Here is a 19,148-nt window from a genome sequence, read left to right on the forward strand (position 1 = left end):
AATGAGAAATAAGTGTGTCCAATGTTTATTTCAATTGTGTCATGCTGATTAAGCAAATTATTGAAAGATGCATCAGGTTTGCATTGGAGATGGAAGCTAATACACATCTCTTTGTTTTGTTTTGTCAGAAAACTGAAAAGAAAATTGTATTCAGATGGCTGCTTCTCAAGGCAGATCTGAGAGGGGGGGGGTGGGAAGGTTAGAGGGGGTGGAGAGTATGAGGGTAGGGCAGTAAAGGTACTTTCTACCCTTAATCAGGGTCCTCTTTGCATGAATTTTAAGTGAATATCTTTCATTATCCAGATACTTCTGTTTTTTACCAATATTACAAAGTTCCTTTGAAATTATTGATATTTAAGTGACTGTTCATGATTTCTTGAATAGTTGTCTGCAAGAAATAGGTCACAGTAACCTCTTTCTATGGATCCTCTCTGAAACATTTTGAAAACTCAAAAAAAAAATTGGAAAAATGGAAGGTGCAAGCAGTAACTTATTTTCAAAGTAGGCTGAAATTTTAACAGGTGTGTCCTGCAATAAAAATCTTAAAGATGTTTACTCACGATTTCAAACAGATTATATAAACAAGAACAGAATGATGTCCAATTGAAAAAGTACATCAGGGGATTTTTTTTCTTCCAAATACCAAAATGTCTTGCAGGGAATGTGCCCCAGTGGTACTGCACCATGGAAATAGTTCGCTGGTTGGGATCCCAAGGGAGATATTTTCTTGTCAGAAACATCAAGCTTTACCCCTGGGCTTATGATAAATATGCCTAGGTGTTCCTCATTTGTCATGATATCTGTCTTTAAGAGTGGAATATTAAGGGTTTATGGGGTTTCCAAAGGACCCTAATTGTCAGCCTCCGATGGTAGTAGTGGAATCCTAAGACTAGAAGCAGTCAACAGAATGTAGGTCACGTTTCTGGCACTGCTAAAATTTTCTCCTATATCTTGGGGGTGAGGTTGGAGGCATATATTTTTTTTTTCATTGGAAATGGTCTTTTTGTAATGTTTACATATGTGCAGATCTTGTATCACATGGTTATAATATTGTTATAGGCTAATTGAAGGGATGTTAACTCACTTGTAGCTAAGGTATTAGTCTCATTATGTCAGGCCCCATGCAGAGTGCTTATATGTTTCCTAGAAAGACAAAGTAACATCAGATTTCTTTGGTGATTTGAGGGGAAAAAAAATACCCCTCTCTGTGAATAAGTAGAAAATCATGTATAAATTTGGTTTGATTAGAAGTCAAATTCAGTGAAATGGTATGCTTGATTAAGACATACTATAACAACATACTAACATGATTGTAAAAACTGAAAAAGTGAAGCTTGTTTGTAAACATGTTGCTGGACAGTAAAGGGGAAACTTCGAGACAGTTACACTAAGAGGAGAAATCGTAGTACTCCCAATTGGTCACTAAACAGCATACATGTCTGAAGATATCAATATTCATAAATGTGAATAAGATAGCCAATCACAGGTCTTATTTGACTTGATAAGGCTATTCCTGTAAAGCTGGTGTTGGATAAGATAATGTTCAAACTGGGTAAAAATGTACCATTGTAAGGAAGAGATATTCTTTGATTGTAGATATTTAGTGCTAGGATGTTAAAAAGAAAGGGGGGGGGGGATTTGCTTAGTCACTTTATTATGATTTTTTTTGGGGGGGTGTTCAAATTTGGGGGTAATTTCATGATGTTAGTAGTTAGATGTACGTACATATGCCTGTACCGAGATTAGCGCACATATAGTACATACAGTACAGTACGCATGGTCGACCATTGCCACAAAAAAACACTGTGCAGTGCTACACTAACGAAGCCAGTGTTTTCTTTTTTTTGAAAGATTTGACCAATCACATTACTCCTTACAAAAACCAACAAAACTTGATAATACCCGGCTTAATTGTTAATTGGCAAGTTTTGTAACTACAGTAATAGTGCAAGTTGCGGGAAGTACCAGGAATTGTTGCTGGAAATTCCCTCCAGGAGAAAATATTTCTGCGGGACCCTCTATATAAATTGCGGGAACCTTGCATCCCAATGCGAATCCTGCTAAGGACTTCACTTAGAAAGACAACAAAAACTTCAATGTTGATCTAATGTGCAGAAATTATCTAGAATATTCCCTAGAATTACTGTTCTACTTTTTTTTCTCCAGATATAGATGAAGATTAAATATACAAATAAATTAAGTCAGGAGATTTATAGCTTGAATTCAAGCATATCGTTAATTCCAAAAGTTAAAATTCCAAGTATCGAACCTTTCCGAATTAAACGGCTTTTACTAAAACAAAATCTTTCACCGATCGTCATGATTCATCTGGATATTATAATAATTCTCAAGAGGGAAAACTTTGACCCGTAGTCGGTTGCTCGGTTAACTGCACTTTAAGCTACATAGTTCTAACATACTCTCTAATATGAAGTAACAAAGGATATATTGGTATGTCTGTCATTACAAGGTTGTTTTTATTAGAGATATTATGAGATCTTACACCAATACAATTTTTTTTTAATACCTTCAGCTACACCCGAATGTACAGAAAGTGATTTATGTTGTAATGTGAAAACGACCTTTCAAAGAATTTCTGATATCGCATTTGTCAGTAGACATAGGCACTAAAATTCATCCTTTTTACTAGCGAGCTGTAACCATCTCAGTTTTCTACTGTTGTTTATGTAATAAAAACATGATTGTTTCTTACATAAACTGTAAGCGATAAATTCAATGTCGACAAGGATGACCGACTTAAAGTTATACACATATATATAATCTCTCTGGGTTCAATGATCTACAAGAACACTAAAAAATCATATCGTGGCAGTCTCAACTGCACATATCTGAAAGGGATTGTTTGAGTGAAGTATAACACACAGTTAATGTCATAGATATAGTAGTGTTGTTAAGTTGGGTGAGAAAATCTCTCCTCCCTTACCCCCTCCCCCTTGAAACTCCCCCACCCCCTTGAAACTCCCCCTCCCTTTCCCACCACAAACTGGTATGATTTGAAAGTTGCATATATGTGGCTTAAGCAGGGTTAGTACTATTTTATTGGAGGGGGGGGTGGGGGTTGGGAGTGTGCATGGTGAGATGGGTTCATAACCTTTGTTTTAGAGTTTTGTTGCAGTTTGGTTTGTTCTGTTACAGTTTGGGGACTAGTAGGACATCTCTTCCCCTTTCCGGTCTCCCAAACTTTGTCCTGTATGTTATGACAAGATTCGGAGTGACTGGTAGGTCTCAACACGACAGGATGACTACTGCAACTAGGTCTCAAAACTGTTCTAAAACTCTGTTCATATTTAATTAATAACCTTGATTATATTATTATAACATTAATTGATAACATGAATAATTGACATCAAATTATTTGGTTAATGAATTTGAACTAAGAATTATTCTGCTCTGTGGTAATATGGAGTAAGAGGGACGCTCAGACTTATGAATGGTGGTGTTGAGGGCCAGTCGGGCCCAGGGGAATTGTATGTCACAGGGTCCACTTCTTAAAATCTTCATTTTACATTTGAGTAAAAAAAGGTCACTGTGTAAACAGAAAAGTAAAACATGCCTGGATCTGATCAGAGGATAAAAATTTCTCTTGCATTATATTGTTCATTGCTCTTTCTGGTCATGTCCTACAAAATGAATATTAGTTCCTTGTGAATGCAGTTGCACAAGATGCTGGTTTTTGGTTTGTGTTATTTTTGAATCGTTGAATTTTCCCGACTCGTATAAAAAAAGAATCATGGATGATTTCTTGCATGCTTATCATGCATTATACTGTAGAAATCCCTTCATTCGTTGATCTCGTAGGTAGATGTCCCTTTAACGAGAGAACGTGACAAAGGTAACTAAATTGAATCAGTAATTCTCTCATCTTGTGTAATCAAAATTCAGTAGCGATACATAAATTGGTGGCGCCATTCACTGACCTAGAAATCATACCCAGATACTTTACTACCTTTAGCACAGATGATATATGGTAGCAGGTGCATTGCACTGGATAGACCAAAAGGAAAGCTAGATGACAGTTATGGAGATAAATGAGGATTCTTCACCAACATTTGTGATATTTAATGGCACTTTGGTAGTATTGAATCCTCTTCAACAAATAACCTTTACTTTTATGGATAGGTACATTAAATGATAAAATCACATCATATTTTGTCTAGTGGATAGAACAGAAGATGAGCTTACAATACTCTACTGAAATAACAAACTGTTATTTCATTTGTGTCTTACACAGAGTAACAAAAATGAATATCAGTTTTCAAAATTTCTCATTACCAATGCATCAACACCATGGTCAACTTGCTGAAGCTGTACCTAGCTGTAACAGGGGTTTGTGGAAATGTGTAGGGTATGGGAGGGGGGGAAGGGAACCAGATTTGAAAGACCAGGAAGGGATAGAGCAAACGTTTATATGGCATTTATTTGACAAATGTGACTTGCGTAATTGTTCTAGGCTACTAGAACACCCACATTCGGGAAGTGACTATTAAAATGTTGAACGCATGACATAATTACAGTACCGCAGATGTGAATCTGATACGAACCTCACTAGCAAACTAATAAAATTTCTCTTGCTATTACATGTAAGAGTAATGGGGAATGTCTAAATTATTACACTCAATATTACATGTAGATAACTGGTTTGGGATTTAGGTGGATGGTATTATCTTTCTTTTACTACGGGTCATCGGTATTGGTCCCAAATATGCTAGGAAGTCAAATAATGGTCACGAAACTACCCACGTTAGACAAGCATTTTACTATCACCCTCAAAGTATTTTTCCCTCCCTGAACCAGGAATTGTCTAATTTAACACTCCTTAAAATCTGGAAGTAACTTGGGGATACAGTAAAGTCCTTTAGACGACTTCTTGCAACATTCAGCATGCTAACATGTTGATCCAATATTGATGGTTTTAAGTGCTAAGTATATATCCCCCACAACTTCTGGTATTTTGAAATCTCAACAAGCTTAAATTTCACGAGCACCTCATGTATACACTCCAAAAATTTTGTTTTGGGGGAGAGGTGACTACTGTTATATATGCTAGGCTGTAGTGGTGTACAATTTCACCCACAAAACTAACATGTGCAATTATGTTCTTTTAAGTAGATGGCTCCCTGTACATTCTTTGTTCTGGGGCCATACTTAATGTTACATCTTGTGTTTCGGCCGCAAAAAAAAAAAAGAAGCTAAAACATCTGAAAAACATATTTTGTTACTCTTGTTCACCAAAATTGCACCAACCTGGAATGACAAAGTTTGGCATTAACTTTACAAGTTAAGACACAATACATTTAAAAGTTGTGGGACACAAAATTTGCTATAATGGACTAAATGGTGTATAAAATATTAATTTGATGGAAGTTTAGACATTAATTTTATATGTGTGCAAATTATGAAATAATACATCAATTTAATTTGATGGACTAAATGGGTTTAAAGTGCTAATTTGGAGCTGTCAAAAGGAACATTCAAGAATATTTTATACTGGGTCATAAAATTGGTGATCACCCCATCTTTGAACATTAAGATAAAAATCATATCTGAGTGAAATACCTCTGATCAATTATACCTAGTTATCATGTACATTAAAGATTTGGTCAATAAAATGCTAAGATTAAAAAAAGACCCAATTGTATGAAGCTTTTTGAACCTCAGTGAACACTTTCATTCCTTGGAATAAGTAGTTCTTAGAAACTGAGATATTCAAATTGCCTCAGGGAAATCCAGGATTAAACCTGACATATTCTTCAACTCTTCTGTCATAATTGTAATTCCTGGTAAATACCAGACTTTTTATTCCTGGGGGCAAAATGTGGTTATTTTGTCTTGTCAAAAATGAACAAATCCTCAATTGAAATGGTGATGATTCACACAAAAACGAGAAAGGTTGCAAATATGATATCATTGTGGCCCTTTTTGGCTGGTCTTAAATATGAATTGTATTTATATTAATACAAATATTTAGTCTCAAAGTGAGACAACTTGGAGTAGTTTACAAGCCCCCCCCCCCCAATATTTGTCCCCCTTCCCCCAGGAAAGCCAGATTTTGTCCCTTATAAAGAGAAGCAATGCTCCTACAATTAGCCACTGAGGAACATGATATTTTTACCAACATTAGTTATATAGTGATGTTACAATAGTTAGATAGTGATGTAACATTAGGTACATAGTAATGTTACATTAGTAACATTACACTAGTTACATAGTGATGAAATTCTACATGAAAAGAAAATGAATTGAAAACTAAGAAAATATTCTACAAATATCACATTTTCACGACAAATCATTGATTTCAACAAAAATCATACTCAAGTGTAGAGCTAACAACTCCCTGATCATATCAGCAAAATAGTATTTAAGAATATTTAAAAAGTTCTTAATCTCAAAATCTGCTTCAAGTGGTATTAATATGCAACATATCCATCCGAACTTCATTGGTTGGGAAACTATCAGTTTTTATCAAAACACATTTTTGTTTAAAGAAATCATCCTTTAAGATTTCATTTTGCACTTTCATGTTTTATGAGGTATCTTTCTGAATGTACCTCTGTAGGAGACCAGGCATTGTTAAATTTCCTTTGGGATTTTCTTGGCGAGACTTTAGGAATTATTGTTATTCTTTTTAAATCTCCTGCCAGAGGCATGTATGATCCTCTACTTTCCGTGGGTGGATGGTCCTATGGATAGCTTTGACACATTATACAAGTTTACAAAAGTACAAGTATATTAAACAAGATCAAAGTGAGTCTTCTTTATATTTTCCTCAAGAGAAAGGGAAATGACTTGAATATGTTTTAAGTAACTTTTTGAGTATGGTGAGCAAATTTCCAGGAATTTCATCTAACCTATGCTATGAACTATTACTCAAAATAAATGTTTATATAAAGACAACATCATATACAAGGGTGTCACAGCAGAAATTAGAAGTGGGAAGGGGGGGGGCGGGCAGGGGGAGAGGTGAGTAGAGCAAATGAGAGCAACATTTGGAAAGGGTTGGCACATAATACAATAATGTAAGCTGGTGTTAGATGTGGCAGGGCTAACGTGGAGTGCGAAGCTGTGCCTTGGTGGGGTCCATTGGCCAGCCATAATGCCCCTGTTGTGGGTCGGGGGGCATAGTTCCCTTAAGCTCTTAGTATTTAATCATTTGCAGAACTTGTATCAGTATCTAATCAGCAGAATTTTGGAGGTAAAGGACAGTAAAATATGGTTAAAGATTTGTGTGTTTCTTCCTGCCTGTTCTTTTTAACTGACACGGCAAATTTCATTTGGGGGTGGGGTACCAGGGGGCACTTACCATTGGGGGTGGCATGTCCCTAATATGTCTCCCTAGGATATGCCACAGATCACGAGCAAAGCTTTTGCAATTCCTTAAACATATTTATTAATTTATCAAACGGAAGTTGAGCTAAACCCAGTGACACTGGCAGTCAAAGTGTGGACGAAAAGTCCCCTTTTAGCATATCTGTCATATAAAAGTGTTTTGCAGTATGGGAATATAACATCAATTATCATATATATATATATATATATATATATATAGCCCTTATGTAATAATTTCCAAGTATTAAATTTACATGACTAACACTAATAAGAAAAATATTTAGTTTCACTTTCTAATGTTTCTTCACAAAATTCTTGAATATATATAGTATGCATCAGTGTGGTCACAGCTGGTACCACACACCTTGTACAATATTTAATTGAATAAAGAGTAAAATAACTTGACAGCAAATTATGTTCATAAAAACTCTTCACTACATATTAAAAAAAAATAGTTCAAAAGAAATCTGAAGACGGCAAAGATAATACGGTTGATATGTTCACTGTGAGAAATTTCTCCTGGCGTCTCGTTAACATTAACTCTGAACTTTGGCAACCTTCAAGAAGGTTTCTAATTTGACAGTTGTCGCCCTGTCTGAGTTAACGAGCAAAAGCATTTTGGTTTGATTATAGAAACAAAAGAACTAATGTCTAGGTATTCCCTTGTGAACAAATTCTCCGCAGGGGCCTTTACCATTGGTAGTTGAGGTAACTTTTAAGATTTGACTTTAATTTGATGCGGGCCAGCTGAATGAGTTGTCAAAACCATTGAAGGAAGACACCTGTGCTAAGTGGAAGATGAATTAGCCACAGACAAAAGGGTGATGTCATTACCAACAAATTCTGTGACCATAATTACACACATGTACAATTGCTATACTCTGGGGTTCATTTTATCACTCAATTTGCTTTTCTTTTCCGGTAGCCTTACAGTGACTTACGTTTCATTTAGTCTGTTTCTCTAGGGTAGAAGTTCTTTTCACTGTTTTACGCTAGGGTACATGTGAAATAAATTTTGCATTTTGCACTAAAAATTAAAATTTTTATATAACAAAAGGAGAGATAGATGACAAAGTGTAACAAAATGAGTAAACTAATTCTATAGTATTAAGAGTACACATTATTTTAAAGGCTTGGTGACATGTGGGACACTATGTCAACACAGTATAACCAACAATAACGTCCAAACAGTCAATGGCCCTTCAAGAGTGAGTGAACGACAGATTTATTGACTGGTTATATTCCTCTAAGATTTGAACCTGCTGTTGTTTAGAGATCTCTCAAGTTCTTCAGATGCTTTGATTGCTATTAGTTATAAGTTTAAAATGACATAAAAGAAATAGCAGCAGGATATAAAGGAAATTGAAGGCATAATTTCTCTGTTCTAAGCCTATAATAATTGTCTCCTTAATTTCAAGGCAGAACAGCTCAAAAACATCCGGGTGTAGAAATTGAACAAAATTCTAGCTTTAGTTCATTTTTATACTAGTTTATTTGTTTTCATAGTTTCACATTTCAGTCAAACCCAAAGTCTCCCCCCTAGACCTGATCTCCATTACCAGGAATTGTTCCATACAATACACTAGTATTCAAATTGAAGGATAATCCTCAAATTTACTGTCACTCTTCTAGATGTTTGTGGCACTATTTTAAAGGGGTCGTGTCTCCTTGTCCCTTGAGTAAAGGATGTTTGCTAAGGGCCAGTTTGAGCTTGATGACATCCTATGGGTGTGAATTTGTAACAGGATGCACAGCTCCAAACTGTATAGATATAAGAGGAGATTCATTCTGATCTCAGAAACAGATTCTGAGGAAATATACTCCAAATTCATCAGAAAAAACAGCATAGATTGCTTAATTTGATCTGATTCCATATAACCCATGGAGCGGTATCTTCCTCTGTTTGCATCACACTTCAAACCATGATATCTCATGAGTTTGAGATCCACTTGACCACCTGATCAAATATTTATGATATGTTAACGACATCACAGATATGTGAGAGGATCTTTAACTGTCACCATTTCACTATTTTAGACTTTTTGTATTGCAGATAGTCCTCCATCTTGAAAAGAGAGAGCTCAGTCTCATTCTCTGTAAAACAAAACAAAACAAAAAGATTTGATATTTACTGAAAATTGGATGGGGAGAATGAACAAAAGATTAATAACAATATTGTCTACAAATATAGTCACATCATGTTCAACTATGTGTATCATATCAGCAAGCATTTTAATGTCATCAACTCAGTCATGACCTATAGTTGTTGGTTTTTCTGGTTATCTATGACAGATACAAAGATAGTTTCTGAACTATTTTTTGTCATGTCTGTGAAGTTAAAAAGGTCAAAAGTAGTCATGGGGGTTCTTTTCTCATTGCACGAAGGTCCACATCCTAAATATAGCAACGTTCTAGAACTCATGAAAGCATTTTCGCAGAAATGAAAATACTTCAATATTGATGAGAAAACCAGTTGGGACAGGTCAAGAACCGTAAAAGTAAATTTGACTCAAGGTTACTCATCCTTATTATTTTGAGAGTGAATATTGACATCATGCAGTTTTTTTTTTCATGTTGATTCCTTCATCTGGGTTACATCACATCGTAGAAAGAGGCCTGTTTTTGGCATCACAAGGCCATATCCCATGGAGGAGATGGTTTTGTATGATGAGGTAAACTAGATTACGATACCAAGTAAGGGCTCAATTTAAAGGTAGTCAGTAAAAGGCCCCAAAATATATAGCATGCTATAATTGCTAGAAGTTTACAAAAAGTACTTTCCTGGAGGTCTTAACTCTCCAAATTGTTCTCAGACACTTTCAAGTTACACACAAGATGACTGAATGTCCCAGTGAGGAAAATTTCCTCGAAGATTTTAACAAAAATAGTTTAAGAATTTTGACCAAAGGTAACCATATTTGAATATTCAGCACATTTGGGGCCAATACAGCATACCTTTAAAAGACCTCTGTATGCAGAGCTATTAACTTCCGATATGGCACAAATTTAGTAATTTTACCAATAAATTTCTGTTGGTTGGTTATGATTAGGGTCAATTAACAATCCTAAAAGTACCTCAAGAACATTTCAACTCTGGTGGTGGTTTAGTCTTCAGAGGGAAATTGAAATTTGATTGAATGAAGTTATGATATCAGAGTCAGAAACTGAGGTGGGGTGGGGGTGAAGGGATTGGAGTGAGCAGGCAAGGTCTTTCCCCCACCACCCCCTACCTCAGAAAAAAGTTTGTTGTTGGAAAATTGACCATCTTGAATTTATATAACAATTTGTATAGAATTGTATAGAACTATTTGTATAGAACTATTTGTATAGAAGTGTTTACAACTATTTCAATAGAATATAACTATTTGCTAGTCAGCAATGGGGTTAAAGGTGGAACACAGGGAAGGCTAAACGAAGGGAAGAGAGTGAAAGCTATGAGGACTTAAGTTTGAAATAAATGTGCCAAAACTCACTTGAATGTTTGGGTATTTATGAGTGATTATATTTAATTCAGACATGAGCCTGACTTCTAAGAAAAAAACTCTGAAAGTGTATGGCAGAGTTAGTGCATTCACAATGCACTGTCTAGTCTAGGCCGTAGCTTACGCTGCGTGCAAATATCAACTAGACCATACACATGATGGACAATGCATTACATATGAGGGTTGCCCCTACAATTTTCATCTCTTGTGTAGGCTTGTACTAGTTGCGTGAATGTGCCATAAATATATATCTATGTCGTGAAACTCTCAGTACATCGATATACCAACACTGAGTTGAATGTTTGTAAAATGATAACAGTGGATGATAACAGCAATGATGATTTTCTCACTCACGATGTTCTTTTCCCAAATAAATGAAACAATACTGTATGATATTATTTTTTTTTGGACACAGATGTGTGAACATTTGCAAAAGTCTGGCAAATACAAAACACTGGAAATGTAACCAAAAAAACATAACGTGGAGGTGAAATAAAAAGAGCTCATGTCTGTTAATAACTGTCTCTGCACATTCTATCTGACTTACTAAATTTTTAACATGATATCACTACATTGAACGTTCCCTAAACCCACATCCAAGACACCAATCATTCCATGTCTACCATTCAGAAGTCAAATCAAAGTATTTTTATAGGACAGGTGAAGTAACTATGGTTAGAGAAGAACCATGATCCAAATAAAATCACCAATGTGAAACAACCAAGGGGGATGTTCTGGAATGAAAAATCCTGTACGGTTTAAGGTAGATACTAAATTGTATATGTAAAATGCAGACACTAAGAGAAAGCGAAATTTAATGTGCAACCTTTGGTATTGGTTTGGCATTCACATTAGTCCTCGGTGTGCTTGTTTCTTACACTTCTGTGTTTGATTTCACGTGTGAGTGAGTGAAGAGGAACAGGGAGAAGTGGTGCAAATGATGAGAAAGGGGGAGGGTATGATGAACAGAGGAGTTCAATCATATATTTATGTCTTGGCACATAAACAAAAATATTTGATCAAACATTTCTAAGTCAACCTATAAGTTGAAAAAACTTCACAAACACAGTTTCCTTTCCTTACATCCTTTCTCCCTTTCTATGTTGTAAAATGGATGAGTCAGTTAGGAGATGAACAAAACACTAGACATCTTAACAAAATCTTACCAATTCCACAAGCATTCAGGCTCTTGTCTAAGTCAATTAATAGCTCCTCATCCCTTTCAGTGCTGATAACTGGATCGTTAGTCTGTAATTAAGACACAAAAAGTTTAATTGTCCATTTGACTTTCTGCTACCGTATCAAAGTAGTGTTAACCATAGCAAAACAAAGGCCCTGACAGGAACATTTACATGATAATTGGTAACAATGCCTGATCATAATGGATATGAAATAGATGCATGAATTAAAGCCTTTAATCTCACAAACCAGTTGGAACCAGTCCAATCGCTTGGCAGAATTGCCAGGAGTACATAGTATTAAGAAAAACATATCAAAGCATGGGAGCTTGACCCGAAAATATTTCTTGTCATTTGTCTCTAGGTTGGCTATCCTTTAGGCTATTAGATATTTTTATTTCAGCAGTAGCAATGCATGAAATGTAAATTAGGAGGGGGAAGGGGGGGGGGAGGAAACAACAACAGTAATTCGCTTTGTTTAACTTCCGATGTACGGTAGATGTCTCTGATCAATAGCCGGAAATTAATAATACAACTCCTTCAAGCTTACCTTAGCACCATGAGGTTTGTGCTCAATCTTCAATGTGTCATACTTAAAATTTCGAAAAGGTGGAGGGAGTCCAGATCTTGTCTTGATATCTAAAAGTAAAATTTTTTCAACACATATTACATAGACCTTTATGTCTTTTTAGATGCTTAGGAGATATGGTGATTTTCTGACACACTGTACGACTACCAACTGATCTGTTGGCATGTATGAAAGTTTCCTTTGGAATGCCAGTATACCTGTACAGAACCATTCAAGTTGTCAATGGTTGAATTGGATAAATCTGTTCAAACTGTTTCCCAATCAAGAAGGTAACTGATATTAATACATTTGACAATGTACCTTGCTTCTGCGCATTACCAAGTTAAGTATATAACAGCTAATCAAGTGTGAACCTACACCTTTCCCCCCCTCCATCTCTCCCCCAAGCAGTTTAGTTAAATTTATTCTTTGCCCAATGGAATTAACTTGTCATTTAAGTTTTGTACAGAAGAGAAAATCTGATTAATAATTACACTGTTGCACTGATTTGAAATCAATCCACAACAAAGAAAGTCTGCATTACTATCTTTAGAAATCAATAAAATAGAGCATAACAACCAAAGAAATTTTTAGGAGGAAAATGCCAACCACTTTTCATGTATCCCACAATATTAATATTAGTACTAATAATATTACCAACAACAACTGATGGTACAATATCTAAGATGGAATATTGCAGAGAAAATAAATATTACCATTCAGTATCATCTGAAGAAATTCCTTTCCTAGCATTGAAGGTGATATGTCCTTATAAGCAACATGCTGAATATTCCGATATTCAAATGAACGCACCAATCTGATAGGCACTATAATGTTATTTGCCAAGTTTTCACTTTCCATTGATTTGGTTGTTAAGTATTGACATGTACACTGATGATCGGTGTCGATAACTGATTGATTGCAGCGTAGAGAGCGGTCCTTTCTTCTTTTACATCTGAAAGGAGAGGAAAAGGAAATACATGTTCTTTCAAATGTGAAAAAGAACTTTGAAAAGTGTTTGTACTGTAGGCTATTCTACATTGCAAGTTAAGCTGCTCCCTGGTTAATTGCACTGGAACATCCAGTTTTAATTCTCCGGCCGGGCAGTTAAACTGCAGAGCCCTAGGTTAATTCATGTAAATATTGGCCTAGCCTTCTATAGCATTGCCATCTAGGATAATAAAACTTTTCATGTTCACATAAAATGTTCAATATCAATATGGTTAGGCCTGTAATGACATTCAAATGGAATTTAAAACTGTCGCTTGATGCGTTTTAGCCTCACCCATATGATATCACAATTATCAGTAAGGACACCGATGTTCAGAAGAACACGCTCAAAAGTTAAGTGTTATTGATGGTTAAGTAGTAATAGTATGGACCTACAAAGTCACAGCCAACGGTGTACTAAAGTATACGCAGTACAACGTTGTGTAAGTTGGGGGTATACGACAAACACAGATAAAGAAATTTGTCAACACACATTTACAGCTAGGTCTACATGTGATTTGCGATTTAAGTCAGGTGGTAAAAATCAACCTGCACTATCAATCCATCTAACGAAAGGGAACCCATATTCGTAATCAACGGTCTTGAATATTTAAAATTATTTCATTTAAATTATGTTAAATTTAAATGATTAAAATCGTTTTTAATTTTTTTAATGTGTCTGAAAAAGTAACTATAGTTTTAATTGAGTAGCAGTCAGTTCAAAATTACTAGTTTTTTAATTTATTTAATATAATTGTACCCCACATATAAATGGACTTTACAGGAAAATGGCTTCCAACCCTTACTTAACGTCTGCTCTTCATGCTCAGCAACGATTTCCTCATGCCCAAGGAGGACCAGGAATGAGAGCCTTTCCCCCAACCTCGTATCCTGTGAGTAGAATTTCATTTTATTGCTTTGTATCGAAAATATCAATTTCTTATCAACGTACAACTTTGCCTTTGAAAATCCTTACTTGATGACAAAGGAACCTCAATAAGCTTGTACGTTGGGACCAAGTTCCGCGAAAGTATTTTCCGTTGTGGCACCCAGTGCTTACTACTATACACCATATATAGACAAGCTTCACAAACGACTACAAAAATGCAAACATGATTGAAAACTGACGGAATAAAAAGTCTTAGCCCAGTGTTCATTTTATCAATAACAGACCCGTTGGAATCGGTTTCAGGCCTAGGTCTAGTCGAAGTATAGTCGAAGTAACTAACTGTAGTGTTTCTTAGGCCTAGTAGTAGCATGGTGGGCTCATAATTTACGCACTTAAGGATTTGATCAAAGATGTATATCAAGGAAAAATCCAAATCACTCAACTCTATGTGTTTTTCATATGTGTAGTTCCTCAGAAATGTTATGATCTCAAAATATTTAAGGTTCTGTGCTTATGCACCGTACAATTGAGCAGAATTTGACCACAAAATGTCTGCCGTGTCAAGTTCTTTCATACCCCTAAATTGACACATTTGTCGATTAGCTAACTGTAGTCCAGGCCTTAGTATACATCCATTGACTTTAGATGCTGTTTGCTATGCTCTGAGCCTCTAAGCGCAGACAGGTCAGGTCCCAGAGAGTAGTCTTATCATATTGAGGTAATGTTGGTTATTTTTAGGATGTAAGATTTCCAAATGCCCAAAAAACGTGCAAAACTGTGGGGAGGGTGTTAAAAGCTTAAAAAATACCACAATTTGGTCAGCAAATAGCTGAAATGGATTCAAACTCATGAAATATGTTATTTTGCTTGACTGCAAAAAGTTTAGGTGGCCTGCTGTATCGTTGCTAGTAATAATTGAAGGTGCGTCAATTACGGGGGTGCGTCAATTATGAAGCCTTGACTATACTAGTAGTAGTAGTAGTACTCAGTAGTAGTACTGTACTTATGATGCACTACCATCGCAATGGAAAGTAAGCCTAGTAGTACAGTAGTAGTATAGGTGTCCCTATGTGTTTTTACAAAAGTGATGCCAAATCTCTAAGAAAACAGCGCCACAAAAGGTTCCAGGATGGGGCCATACTGTATAAAAATACTGCCACAGAAGTTGCCCATAATTTTGTCGAAATGTTTTCGAAATACGAAAGAATTAGAATGTGCATGATGGTAACACATTGCACAGGCTAGATATGTTGAAATTTCAAAGTGTCATAATACCAAACTAAGACCAACTATGCTATAACAAGTTGCCTACAAAAATTCCAGCATTGATGCTAGGCACTATGAGTAGCACCAAGGCCTGAGTAATATAGACCAGAATTAGAGTTAACACCACTGTATGTTAGGTTTATAATGCATAGAATGTGAAGGTTGATGTTTAAAAATCTTCAAAATTATTCTTATTAAGATAGAACTAGGCCAAGGTCAGTAAAGATCTAGGCCTCTGGCCTTATAGTGTTTCAGTGAAGATTGTGATTAAATGTGAATTATTAAAAGTGATGTAGCTACCCTTGTTGGTGGCAATCAGCATCAAGGGACCCTTTACCTGTATACCAGTACTGATCAGAAATTGATACTTTTGAGACCAGCACTCACCGATTACTGCAAGAACTATGTAAGTTGCATTGGTAGGGAAGAATGAACGTCAAACCAAATTATTCAGAATGTTGAGAAATACTGACAACGTATGGGCAGATTTCACAGTAAAGGGGTCCAATTATACTTTTCAAATATGAGTTGAGGTAATGCAACATATTCAATTTAAAAAAAATTGTGATACCAGAATTATGCAGTTATATGATTGTAGAAATAAAAAAAATAATGATCTTTATGTGGTGTCTTTTTTATCTGTGTCCGAAGAATTTTTATTAAGTGGAACTACATATTGTGGACGGAATAGGGTCCCACATGTTTATACACCTCAATTTCTTGAGGCCTCCCTTGATAAATGACCCACCCCTTCAAATATTGTCCACCATTTGTTAAAACAGGATAGTGGAACAAAACAAAAAATAGTTAGTTTTGGTTCAACTCCCCATTCAATTTTCTCTAATCAGACATTGAAATTCTTTACTTTGAACTTCTAAAATTCTGTCCAATTTGTGATCAAATGTATATCTATCATTTCCTTCAAAACAAAGAAACAAATTCTCCCGTCAGTCAATGTGATTACAACATTGGTAATCGCCCGTCATCATCTTGTCCAAAACATGGCAGTAATTGTAAAAATGTGTGAGTTATAAGCAATCTTTGATGTCGAACGTTATGTCTGTCCAAACTTCCATGTCACGTTCGCTCGATCACCAAAGAAACTTCATTGAAGGTGAACGAACTTATCGTCATCAATGTTCTGTTATCGCACGATTATTTAGTCTGTATGAAGTCAGTCTTCAATTGTGTTAGGCCAAACATTTTCGTAAGTACAAAACGTAACGAAAAAATCACATTTTGACAACTTCCGTCCAACTGCGTTACGTTCGATTTACCGTTACGTTCGCAGAATTTAACTTAGGAAAAGTATTAAAACTTTAAACTTAAAAGTTTTGTTGGACTGGTGGTATGAATAATTTGATTTATTTTGACCGTCTGCGACAAAGTAACGTTACTTTCATGTGTACATATAGCACTCTGTAAGGATAGGTCAAAACAATTATTTGACAAGGCGAACGTAACGCTCCTAAAGTGCGAACATAACGCGGGACGGAAAACAATAACTTTAATGTGTGGGTATACCGGTTGCGCGAAATTTTGTAGTACTTATCCCTACACCTTTAGTCATTGATCGCAAATTTTGATGCAAATGTATTTTAGGCTCAGCCACCCACTAAACCTCTTCATATCACTATTCTTTAGTAGTGTTTGCACGGGGTATCCGCGAAACTACCCGGTTCCTAATTTATTACCCGAATCCTACGCAGTGTTTTTTTTTTTTTAAACCGATGGTTAGGCAAAATTCTTATTGACTTAGTGTGGTGTTAGGCTACAATGTGGTCGAAGCTAATAGCAATAACGAAAGTATTCCATGGATACCTTATAACTGCGTCACAATTTCAGCTAATAAACATGGTTATGCTAGATTACCCCATTGACTTAGTGTGGTGTTAGGCAACCCCTTGGTCGAAGATAACAGCAATAATGAAAGTATTCCACGGATATCTTATAACTGCGTCACAATTGCAGTATAGGCTAGAATTTTCCCCATTGACTTAGTGTGGTGTTAGGCTACCATGTGGATGATGTTGAAAGAATTCTCACAATTATTTTTTATACATTCGTTTATTTCGTACATGGAATACTGACTAGGTATTTTACGAGGTGTTACTAATGGATTATAGACGGAACAACTAAAAAATATTATTTTCTTGAAAATCGCGATACACGAGGGTAAACAATTTTTCCGGGTACCTGGATACCTGACCAGTAACAACTCTCGGGTACCCGGTTCCCTAGTTTTGGACCCATGTAAACACTATTCTTTAGACAAGTTCGGGGTCTGGGAGAGAGTGGGCCATGGCTATTATGTGGCTGCATAAACCTTTCCTGAAGCAGTTTAACTTACCTTACCTTGAATGTACATGTATACCTGTGACTACCTGTGATATATTAGCTGAATAAATAATTTTCTTATTTATTGTAAGTTTGTCCTTCATTGTCAATGGTTATGTTTGCAATGTGCATTTGACATTTTTTTTTGTCCAGGGGTAACAACTGCAAAACACAGTTTCTAATAGCATGACATGGAATTTGGATGAATCCTTACTATGCCATAAAAGCATTCAAGTAATCATTTAATGATATCAAATGATTAAACTATTGACTTACTGATAGTGAATCTGTCCGTCCAAGGTTATGTTTGCAATGCATATGTTACTTTTGTCCGTCCAAGTGTTATGTTTGCAATAGTGATGTTTCACCTAATTTTTTTGTTGAATTAACATTGAATGTTTGATTTGCATTCAAATGTTTGATACTCCAGTTGTTATTAATAAACTATGAAACACTCAAGTACCTGCCTTTTTTATATCTTATTCAAAAGAATTTTTCCATTTAAATTTTATGAGTTTTGTCCGTCCAAGTCCTTAAAAGTCTTCACGCTCCAGTAAATGGTAAACTTCAGCTGTACAGATGAATCTGATGGTTGTTATCAGATCCATAGTACTAATAGTCTCCTCTAAAAACAAAACAATTATAAAAAGTTCCTCCTCAAACATGAAAAAGAAGAAAGTATGATTAACATGCATTCATCATCTTCCATAACAAAGTTTCCACTCGTGTCATGTTTCACTTTTATTTCGTAACAACCGTAGGTTATTTTATCTCTGCGTTTTCACAAATGATAATTGGGATGTCAAAGTTACAAATGGTAGGTCATTTGTTTTGAAACAAAGCATTTGAAAATTTGGGATCTGGAGGGACCTTTTGGACCCTGTAACTGTGAAATCTGCCTATGTCCTGGCTACATCCCTGAAGGTACAATATTATGTATAGGCTAATAGGCCTACATGTACTTTTTGGACCTAAGTTTACAAACTTACCAACATTTTTTCCAACTGATGATGCCACATTTATAGGTGATTTGTAACCTATGCCTCACCGAGTGATATTAGTTCATGTAGACCTGTTACTTTGTTCCAGAC

General features: G+C 35.7%; 2 protein-coding genes across 4 annotated transcripts in view; one reads left to right on the forward strand and one right to left on the reverse strand.

Moving 5' to 3' along the window:
• Positions 1 to 5,220: 5,220 nt before the first annotated feature.
• On the reverse strand, positions 5,221 to 14,163 carry LOC139958671 (UPF0538 protein C2orf76 homolog). Of its 2 annotated transcripts, none has more exons than XM_071955928.1 (5): positions 13,962 to 14,163; positions 13,292 to 13,530; positions 12,558 to 12,646; positions 11,996 to 12,077; positions 5,221 to 9,441 (listed from the first exon to the last, which is right to left on the reverse strand). In XM_071955928.1, the coding sequence occupies exons 2-5, from the start codon at positions 13,434 to 13,436 to the stop codon at positions 9,365 to 9,367; spliced, it is 393 nt and encodes a 130-aa protein (XP_071812029.1). In that variant the 5' UTR covers positions 13,437 to 13,530; positions 13,962 to 14,163; the 3' UTR covers positions 5,221 to 9,364. The 2 variants fall into 2 exon arrangements, with proteins under 2 accessions (XP_071812029.1, XP_071812028.1); XM_071955927.1 differs by having other exon boundaries at positions 13,861 to 14,096.
• Positions 14,164 to 14,298: 135 nt separating this feature from the next.
• LOC139958665 (SWI/SNF-related matrix-associated actin-dependent regulator of chromatin subfamily D member 1-like) overlaps positions 14,299 to 19,148 on the forward strand; it is a 135,248-nt gene continuing 130,398 nt past the window's right edge. Inside the window, exon 1 of one of the 2 annotated variants that reach the window (XM_071955919.1) lies at positions 14,299 to 14,458. In XM_071955919.1, the coding sequence (XP_071812020.1) occupies positions 14,354 to 14,458 (105 nt within the window). In that variant the 5' untranslated portion in view covers positions 14,299 to 14,353. The remainder of the gene's footprint in view (positions 14,459 to 19,148) is intronic. The other variant, XM_071955918.1, reaches the window with a different exon arrangement.

This window comes from Apostichopus japonicus, chromosome 18 (genome assembly GCF_037975245.1).
Source record: "Apostichopus japonicus isolate 1M-3 chromosome 18, ASM3797524v1, whole genome shotgun sequence".
Lineage (NCBI taxonomy): Eukaryota > Metazoa > Echinodermata > Holothuroidea > Aspidochirotida > Stichopodidae > Apostichopus > Apostichopus japonicus.

Coding starts and splice junctions, on each gene's coding strand:
- LOC139958671 (XM_071955928.1), bottom strand. CDS start 13,436: ATGGAAAGTGAAAACTTGGCAAATAACATTATAGTGCCTATCAGATTG. Junction 12,647..13,291: donor TCTTCAGATGATACTGAATG/GTAATATTTATT, acceptor TTTTACTTTTAG/ATATCAAGACAAGATCTGGA. Junction 12,078..12,557: donor ACAAACCTCATGGTGCTAAG/GTAAGCTTGAAG, acceptor TCTTAATTACAG/ACTAACGATCCAGTTATCAG.